The sequence below is a fragment of the Mesoplodon bidens genome (assembly GCF_964165515.1).
Source record: "Mesoplodon bidens genome assembly, chromosome: 15".
Lineage (NCBI taxonomy): Eukaryota > Metazoa > Chordata > Mammalia > Artiodactyla > Ziphiidae > Mesoplodon > Mesoplodon bidens.
The window spans coordinates 74,377,525-74,386,916 of record NC_138171.1 but is presented as its reverse complement, the minus strand read 5'-3'; the positions used below and the strand labels follow the sequence as shown (position 1 = coordinate 74,386,916).

General features: G+C 38.1%; 1 protein-coding gene across 1 annotated transcript in view; it reads left to right on the top strand.

The window, feature by feature from the left end:
• Positions 1-2,941: 2,941 nt before the first annotated feature.
• Positions 2,942-9,392, top strand: part of TMX4 (thioredoxin related transmembrane protein 4) — a 50,799-nt gene continuing 44,348 nt past the window's right edge. Inside the window, exon 1 of the mRNA XM_081255701.1 lies at positions 2,942-3,293. Within this exon, the coding sequence (XP_081111827.1) occupies positions 3,109-3,293 (185 nt within the window). The 5' untranslated portion in view covers positions 2,942-3,108. The remainder of the gene's footprint in view (positions 3,294-9,392) is intronic.

The following is a 9,392-nucleotide window of genomic DNA, read 5'->3' as shown; positions in this document are numbered from 1 at the left end:
TAATCTAAGTCTATTTTATCCTGTCTACTACACCACCTTTAATATATATAAATATCCATATACACATAGTTTTGTTTCTTGAGTCTTTACTCTGATCCATTTTTCTATTTGCTTCTTCTTATACCAATACTTCACTGTTTTATTGTAACTTTATAGCAGATTTAATACCTGAGAGAGCAAGCCTACATCATTGGTCTTTTTCAAAATGCTATTGTCTAGACTTAAGCATTAACTTTTTAAGATAGATTTTTAGAATTCTAAATGAAAGAAGTTGGTTGGATTTTGAATCCTATTGCATTAGATTTACAGATTAATTTGGGGAAATTGACATCTCCACAAAGTCCTCTAGCTTTTTTCATATGTCTTGCATGTTTCTTTTTTTCTTTGGGTAGTTTTTGTTGCTCTTGAATGTGATGTTTGTCTATATTACATTTTAAAATTAATTCTTACTGGTATATAGGAAGAGGATTGATCTGTGTATATATCTCTTGTATGCAGCTTTTCCTGAGCTCACTTATTAGTTTTGAAAAAAAATTATTTGATTCTCTTTCCGCAGGAGGTGGTCCTGGGGTTGCTGTTTCTTAGAGGCTTATCACAGCTCCTTTTGGATTCATTTCTAGTCACTAGCCTGGAACAATTCAGTTTATTTCAATCATTTATGGTTTCTTCTACCATCTGTTCTAGGAAGTGTCCTATTTAATAATTCTCCCTCCACCTCTTGTTCCTGTAAGGCATTTAGCAAATCTGTTTGTGTAATTAAATTCCTGTACTATTATTACTTTATGGACTAATTTTACAGCATTGTGTAGCTTATTTAATGTTTCCATACCAGTTTCTCCATCCTCAATAGGAAAATCAGTGCATATTACTTCTATACCCTATTACTATGGAGTTTGTAATCTGAATACAATCTCCTTATCCCTCATTGATTATCTTAGTAATATTAAGTCCCACATTGCCAATTTTATCAAGGTCTTTGCTTGTTACTATGTTTTTAAAGTTTCTACCATTGGAATATTTGTTGTTATCTTGCTTCCTTTTCCTACTAGGAACCATGTATTTTTGTGTAACCATAGCTGCCCACAGTACCACCAATGGAAACTACTCTAGGGACAGAAGTTCTTTCTCCCAGTGCCAAGTACCAATCTTCTATAAACTGTGATTCCATGCTTTAAACATGAAAAGGATTGAGCCCTGACCTAATTATCTAATCATTATATTTATCTCATTTAATCTTTATATCCACCTTATGCAGTAGGTTCTATTATTACCTTCATTTAAAAAGAAAATTTGGTGTTAACTGGTTTTAACCCCAAGTCACATAGGTAGAAAGTGTCAGGCCAGTGCCGTAGCCTATTCTGTGCCACACCACCACACACTTGCTCACACATTCTTGCTATACTCCTTCCTAGTGACCCTAGTCTGAAGGCCAAGAAATGCAATCCTTGAACACTCATTTTGTGTTAGAAGTAAGGAAGAGCTTCAGCAATGATACTCTCCTTTCCTAACTTTTCATTTTGCAAATTTTCCAGCCTACACAAAAGTAGAGAGAATAGCAAAAATGAACTTAGCTTCAGCGTTGATTGATGTTGTGCTACTTTTGTTTCATCCATTTTCTTTCCACCCCCACCCCAATTTTATTTTTGGAGTAAAGAGAATTCTAGACATCATATTATTTCACTATCTATAACCAATAAAGGCTTCTAAAATATAATCATAACACCATTATCACACCCAACAAAATTAACACTAATTCCTTAATATCAGATCCTATTTTAAGAATTATTTTTACCAATCATATATCATATACAAAAGCTACACTGAAAAGAATGATAGTGTATGTCATTTCTTTCTAAAAGCAAAATAAAATATTGCCCACTGAGTTTATAAGACGGATCTGTATAAAATAACTGGCTTTTGGTAACATTTATTGCAGGGCCACTTTCCAAGTTTACAGTGGCTTGTAAATTTGGGTCTTACAGATAAGGGCTGGCTCCACACAGAATTGAGCAACAACTAATTAACACCTAATTCAGGTATGATCATCTCTGCAGGCAAAATTCATCTTTGTCACCTGTAAGTACCGATTGGAGATTGATCTCATGTGCCCTGCAATACTCTTAGTTGCATAGCTGTCTGTTGATTTGATTTCTGCCCAGGACAGAAATCACACTTTTTCATGATATATTGACCACACTACCCAGTTTTATGCTTTGCACATCTAATGAATTCTTGTAAAGCAACACTTTGAAAAAGCACACCCGACCTCTGATTTTAATTCAGTCTTACATACTAAGGCTGTAGTGATCTCAAGGTACAGTTGCATCGAATGGGTATCTGGAAAGAGATTTGGAAATCATTTAAGGCTATTCTCATTTTAGATCTAACAAAAGTGTAGCCAAGAGAAGCGAGAAGTCCATTTAATCACAACTGGCACTATTCTTATTGACTCATTTTATCTGTTAGTACCCATGTTTTAAACGTTTTTTTTGTGAAATTAACATTATTTTTGTAAAAAATACAATTGCATGGTCTAGTTTCATTATCTCCAATTAGGCAGTGCTACTTCATTATACACAGGCAAAGAGTACTTAAAATTTCCTCTCCCATTCAGTAAGAGATGTCCAACATGTCCTTTTGTTTTTCCATTCAACAGTTTACTTGTAGTCCATTGCTGTTATTTTTGCTACCATTGAATAGGTGATGCATTTTTTTATTACTGGAGACGTTTCTCTTTAGCAAAAGCCACACGCACCAACCTCGCCCTTACTGGAGCCCAGGCACACGCCGGGCAGGTTCTAAGTTAAGCAACAACCGGCTCATCTGTTTATTTTCAACGCAACGGTCAGAAGGGGGAGGGTGGCCGTTGCCAAGGCAACCGACGCCCCGGGCAACAGCGAGTCGACGCGGGAGGGGGCGTGGCCTCCGTGGCCCGGGCCGATAAGAGGCGGCGACTGCCACCCCATTCTCGAGCTGGGCTGGTCGGCGCGGCAGGGCGGAGGCGCGGCGGCCCGGTCTTTCTTCGCACTACTTGGGAAGGCCCGGTCCGCAGGGTGGCCGTACCCTCTGCCCCAGCCCCTGCAGAGGAGTCTCGCTCCGTGTCCCGACATGGAGGGCGGGCGCCGCGGCCCGCTGCTCACGGCGCTCCTGGTCGTCTGGGTCGCGGCGGCGGCAGCTGCGGAGGCGGAGGCCGGCCCGGAGCAGGCCGCGCTGCCGCAGGAGCGGAGCCTGGTGCGGCCCATGACCGCCTCCAACTGGACGCTGGTGTTGGAGGGAGAGTGGATGCTGAAATTGTGAGTGTGCCCGCCCGCCCCGCTCGCCACACGACCCTCGCGACTGCCGCCCTCCCGGAGCCGCACCGCCCTCTCCTGCTACCGCAGTGCCTACTGGGCTAGACCTCGGGTCGGGACCCGCCCAGTTAGCGACCTGCAGAGCCGGGCCAGGCCCCCGACGCTGCGCATGCGCGCCCGGCCCTCCGCGGTGAGGGCTGCGGGTGTAGCGCATCCTCCCCTGCCTGGCTAGTTCCCTATTTTGGGAGGAAGTGTTTTAGGGATGGGGTGGATGAGCGGTTTACCAAGGGGAGGAAGGGGAACAGAGAAATCTGCAAGAAAATCTCGAGCTTTTGATAAAAGTGTATGTAGAGGGGAAAGGGCTGTCATTCAGTGACGCTTCTGTACCGAACAAATAACGTAACACTGACTAGGCAAGGTACTTGTTAAATGAATAATTGCAGCATGGTGAGGGGCAGACCAGTCTGTACAAAGTATCTCAGTCTTCACTTTGAAGACCCGGAGATGTCCTTGTGAAAGATAAACGGAAAGGTGGGTGCCTTTGAAGTTTGAAAACAAGATTTCAAATAAATGTTGATATTTGTTAAAATTTTTAGAGGTAGAGATTTCTGGGTAGGTATCATAACTTAATTGTACTAGTGTCATAAAGAAAAGGATATTAATAAATTGCCCCTTTTGAACAATAAAAGGTACATATTGGATAGTGCCTTGGCTTGAGGAGAGGTGGGAAAATGCAGTTTTGAGTTAGGAGCAGGGAAGATTTATTCATTATAGTTTAAAATTTAGGAAGGAAGTAACCATTTGAAAGACGGCTTGAAATAGGCAGTGGGCAGATGTCTCAGTAGGCTAGAGAGACCATCGTGGGGGGCTTGTAAGGAAAATGGAGAATGGCTGAAGAAATAATCATCAAGACCACATCTCCTTAGCCTGTGGTTTTCAGATGATACACATACTTGCTTGCTAACTGTTAACTAATTTTATGTTGAGGACACAGACTCTCACAGAATTGAAATTTTCCTTCATTTTTCTTAAGACTAAATTTTGATTCTTTGAATTTAGATTGCAAACAGATTATTCTATAGACTGAAAACCTCAGGCCCCAAAGTTGTAAGTCACCTAGTAGATTACATTGTTGAAAGAACATAATGCACAGTACTGTTTCAAACAAGTATTTACCTTTTGGTCACAAAGCAGGGGATATTTTAGACCTCAAAGTAAAATGCCTTTGGTATCATAGTAAATCAATGAAATTATTAAAGAGATCTGTAGACATGAAGCACTGATTAAAATTAACCAATTAACTACTTTGAATAGAGATGAGGTCATTTTCTATTTAAGAGAGAAAATTTTAAAGTAAGCATGACAGGACTGTCATGTTTGTAATAATTACAAGAGTTTTAGAGAGATTGTTTTATCAGCTAGTACTAAAGAAAGTTGTTTTTTTAGTAGGTGCTTGTACAATGGAGGTTTTCTAGATGTCAGTTTTCTGATTAAAACTGAGTTTGTGTATGTGCATGACGAAGGTCAAAGCAGAAAAGACTTGCTATGTTTAATGGCCTCAACTCCTTTATAGTTCCTTTTGGAGTAGCTATGTTCTTTTTTTTTTTTCTTTTTTTAAGTAAAAACTAAGAACACTAAAGCTCAGGTAAGTGTAAGCCAAGTTAAGATTATAAACAAGCAACAGCCAACGACTCTTACGGCTATGTTGATGGTTCAAATTTTACTTCATAAATGTACAAGCTGAGGTGTAGTAATCAATTGTTGTAAGCTTGCTATGTGTCCATTGTATGGAGTTATGTTTGGGCTCTGGTTCAAGATGATACTTGTAACCGAAAGTAAGCTGTGTAGACACTTGAGATCTTCTTAGAAGTTCTCTTTTCATCGAGTACACTTCAGAATAGGTTGATATGAAGTGCAGCTAGAAAGGAAAGAACCATTACCTCCAAATTCCAGAAGCTAAGTGCTCGTCCTGAAGAAAATTGTGGCTCTTTATTTGTGATATTCCTCCTCCCTTTGACAAAATCCAACACTTAAAAAAAATAAAATTTACATCTTCAGTACCACTATAAGCCTACTATAAATTTCTAAGAATTCTTTAAAACATCCAATAAGTTATCAGATTTTTTTTTCTGGTGTCTATAAGAGGAAAACAAAAATGTCTTAATACTTGCTCCCATGTTAGTACTTTGTTCAGATGAACTGGTCATAATAAATGGAGATTGTTAGGGATCCACAGGTGATGATATATTTAATTTCTCAAAAGAAGCAAGTTAGGAGGCTTTCTGATAATATTAAAATTTTAACATTACTTTGAATGACAGTTCTTTACTTGTTCATTTGTTTATATGCTACCTCTCCTCTGGGGACTTCTTCTTTTTGACCCCACTTTGTACAAAGTTCCTATAATACAATTCCTGGTTAAATTGGTATCAATAATTTATTTTGAAGGACATAGCAGTGTTTGTCTGCTCTGAGACATGAAAAGTCCTTAATGTAAAATTTAATTTGTTATGTTTTCTTTGTCTTTCAAACAATTTTTTTGTGTTCTTGCAATTGAATTTTCAATTTTTTAAAAAGCACTTCTCTGTTAAGGAGAAATATCAGCTAAAACTATATTTACAGTAAATCACCATTTTTATTCTGAAACCTTTTAAAACCTGGAAAATTCTCCCATTACTATTAACGTTTTCTTTAATTCTGTGGATTTTTTGTACACTCAGTTTTTCTCTTCTTATTTGCTTTCATACATTCTTTTATACTTTTTACCCCTGTTTCTGCCATGTCTCTGTAATTGGTTTGCTGTGCTTTCCTCCTCTTAACCTCTGTTGAAAAGTTTGTTCTTTCTTGGGTTAGGGAAGATTATCTAATCTTTAAAAGGCCTTCTGATGTTTTCTTTTCTCTCTTTCCATTGTTTCATACTGTTCTTCCTTCAGTTGCTTTGTAACCTTTTGCTGTTTTAAACACTTGCTTGGTTCCCATCATATCAGTGCTTGAGACTACTACTTTTGTTCTTTTGAAACACAAAAATATACAATATAATGCTGTTCTGGTGGCTTTTTTACCCCAAAGACATAATTAGATATCTACAAAGCTTAATTTTGACCCACGTACCTTAAACTGATATCTAGAAGAAAAATATGTCTTTGGGTTAAAATATCTAAAATATTTATCTCTAAGGCATAGAAACCTTTATAAAGCAATACTTTTTCTGACTTTGTTCTTGGGATGATCATGTTTCAAAATTGAAACTAGTCATCTGGTGATGGAGAAAAGCCTCATTTATTTCCCTAGGATCTCTTGGTTTTAGCATTGTTTTTCTAGTATCCTTCTTATACTTGGAGAGAACATCATTGCCTTAACTTGCCCGTATCAAATAGTTATATAATTTCTTGCAGTTTCATCGATAGTGGTGATTTGTTGATTGAATGTATAAGAGATAGTCATTAAATGCTTGTTATTTGTCAGGTTCAGGGTTGGGGACTTGGGAAGATGAAGGTGAATAAATTACATTTCTTGATTTCAAGGGACTGGTATGTCTGCTGAGCTGTGAAGGAAATAATTAGCATAGGTAGCATTTGTTTATTTAGCAGATGTTTGTTGAATTCTTCCTCTCTCTTGAGCATTCCTCAGTGGTTCTCACCAGGGTACTATTAGCATTTTGAGTTGGACAGTTCTTTGATGTGTGGGGATGGCTCACACATTGCAGAACCTTTGGCATCCCTGGCCCCTGCCCATAACATTCTAGTAGTCATGTGACATCAAAAATATTTAAACACCTCCATCCCCTATACACACTTCCAAATGCCTCTGACTGGAAACCACTGCCTTAGGTACTGTTATGGGTATTTAAAAGCATGCAAAAGAGGAGCTTATAGGCTAACATAGAAGTATTTGATTTCACATTGTTTCCACAAAGGGTAATCATCCACATCTTCTCCATTGTCATCATCATCACAGTAAATAGTTACATTGCTTACATCAGTGTAAGCAATTCAGAATGCCCTCTTTCAGAATTTGAGCATCCCAGAAATCTGGTGCAGAATTATTATTCTCATTCTCATTAACTAAAGGAGACAAAAACTTGGAAGGTTAAAGCTTTAAGCCATATCCTTAGTAAGTGGTGAGCAAGACCAGAACTAGAATGCTGACCTGAGCTTTGCAATCCCCAGTGCAAGCTGAGGAGAGTAGTTGTATAGTGGGGGAGCCTGGAGGAAGGCACAGAGCCTGGCTGACTCATGCTTGCTTATGCTTTCAGCTGGCCTGCACACTGACCCATATAAGGGGAGGCCTTTTCCCTATGGGATTCAGAGGTCCACCCATGACTTAGCCTCTCTGTAATTTCTGCAAACGAAGAACATCGCTTTGAGCTCATTCGTGACACTCCTTACCATTCGTACAGGTGCCCTGCCTTCTCTGTACCCCAATCATCCAGGAAAATTCTTTCTTGTTTGTATCTAGCATGACCTTATCAAAACTTATAATTATAAATTAATTTATATGCTTTTGTACTTGCTTTTTGTCTTACTTCTCCTCTAGATGATAAGCTTTTAAGTAGAGGAACAAAGTTTTTCCTCCTCCTGTTTAGCTATAAAACCTTAATAACTGTCAAGTTCTAGGTGTTCAATAAACACTTTTTGACTCAGTGAATGAATGAATAATATACTTTAATTGTTCTTTAATAAAGAGCTAGTATATCACTGAAGGAAACAGCTGTATATATTTTCTTAGGTACTAAGGATAATCACTATCACCTCCCCTTTGTTCATTGATGTAATAAATATTTACTGTGACCTAGAACGTGCCAGGCTCTGTTCTAGGTACAAGCAATGCACCAGTCACTGCCTTCATGGAGTGTTCATTCTAGTGAAATTTCTCTAGCAGGTGTTATAGTAGATTCTAAATGACTATCTTTTAGATACAAAAGAATACTAATAGTTAAAAAAGTTGCAACAACAATGTGGCAACAACAGTTCCCACTTCTGAGACTCAGGGCTGGTTTATCTCCATCACCAAAAGAACACACTAGGTTAATGGATGACCTTGGTACATTCCAACACAATAAACTCTGATTAAATCTTAGAAATAATGGCATTAACAGTGCCACAGACCAGTGGGTAACAGCTACAAAGAAAATGGAGTATCTAAAATTACCTCAGTGGCATTTGTATATTTTGAGGGTCAATTTCACCAAAATCCCAGTTTATATAATAGTCTGTCTAGAGATTAGGGACTAGGATTTTTTAAAATGATGAAATTTGCATGATTTAATCATTACTGATATAGTAAATGTGTTGTATGCAGAAACAGTTCGAGGGAAACAAAGCAAAGAGGATCTGAAGTTCATTAAACTGTACCTCAAAGTTTCTTCCTTTTTTTTTGGTAATGGCTTTCTTATTCCTACTGTCTGTCTCTCAGTATGTCTTTCTCTGTTGGATCTTATTTTCCTTGGACATTTTTATCACACAAATACCTCCATCTGTGAGGTCTGAGGTGACCGTCAGCAAGTCTCTCTGAATCTGCCTTGTTGCCTTACAACAGTGAGGCCATAAGGTTCAGATGAGCTAACGCATCATAAAAATGTCTCTGAAACCAGGCGTATATTACAAATGTCGTTTACATTAATGATTTTCTTAATGTGTGCCTGCTTTACATGTGTCATCTAATCTTTCAATAACCTTCTAAGGTAGCTGCTGTTATTATCCCATTTTACAGTTGAGAAAGCTGAGGCATGGAGGGATTATTAACTTGCTCAAAGACACATGGTTAATTTGTAATTGGTCTCTCTGATGCCTCCAGCAGAACTCTTATCCAATATTTTGAAATGCCTATTGAAATGTACTTAATAATAAAATATTCCTTTTTTTCCTTAGAGTTTACCAACTGCTTGCCCCAGTCTCATCTGCCATTTGGATATTTAGAAAATATGTAGAAAACAACTATTTTCTCAGATGAAGAATATAATTTTCTTTAAAGTTTGTTCATTTATGTATTCTGCAAACATTTATTGAGCACTTACTGTATACCAGGGTGTACTTTACCTTGCAAATGTAGGGATACAGTGTTTATAGAAAAATCCACATTCAAAGATGTCATGTCAGCAGA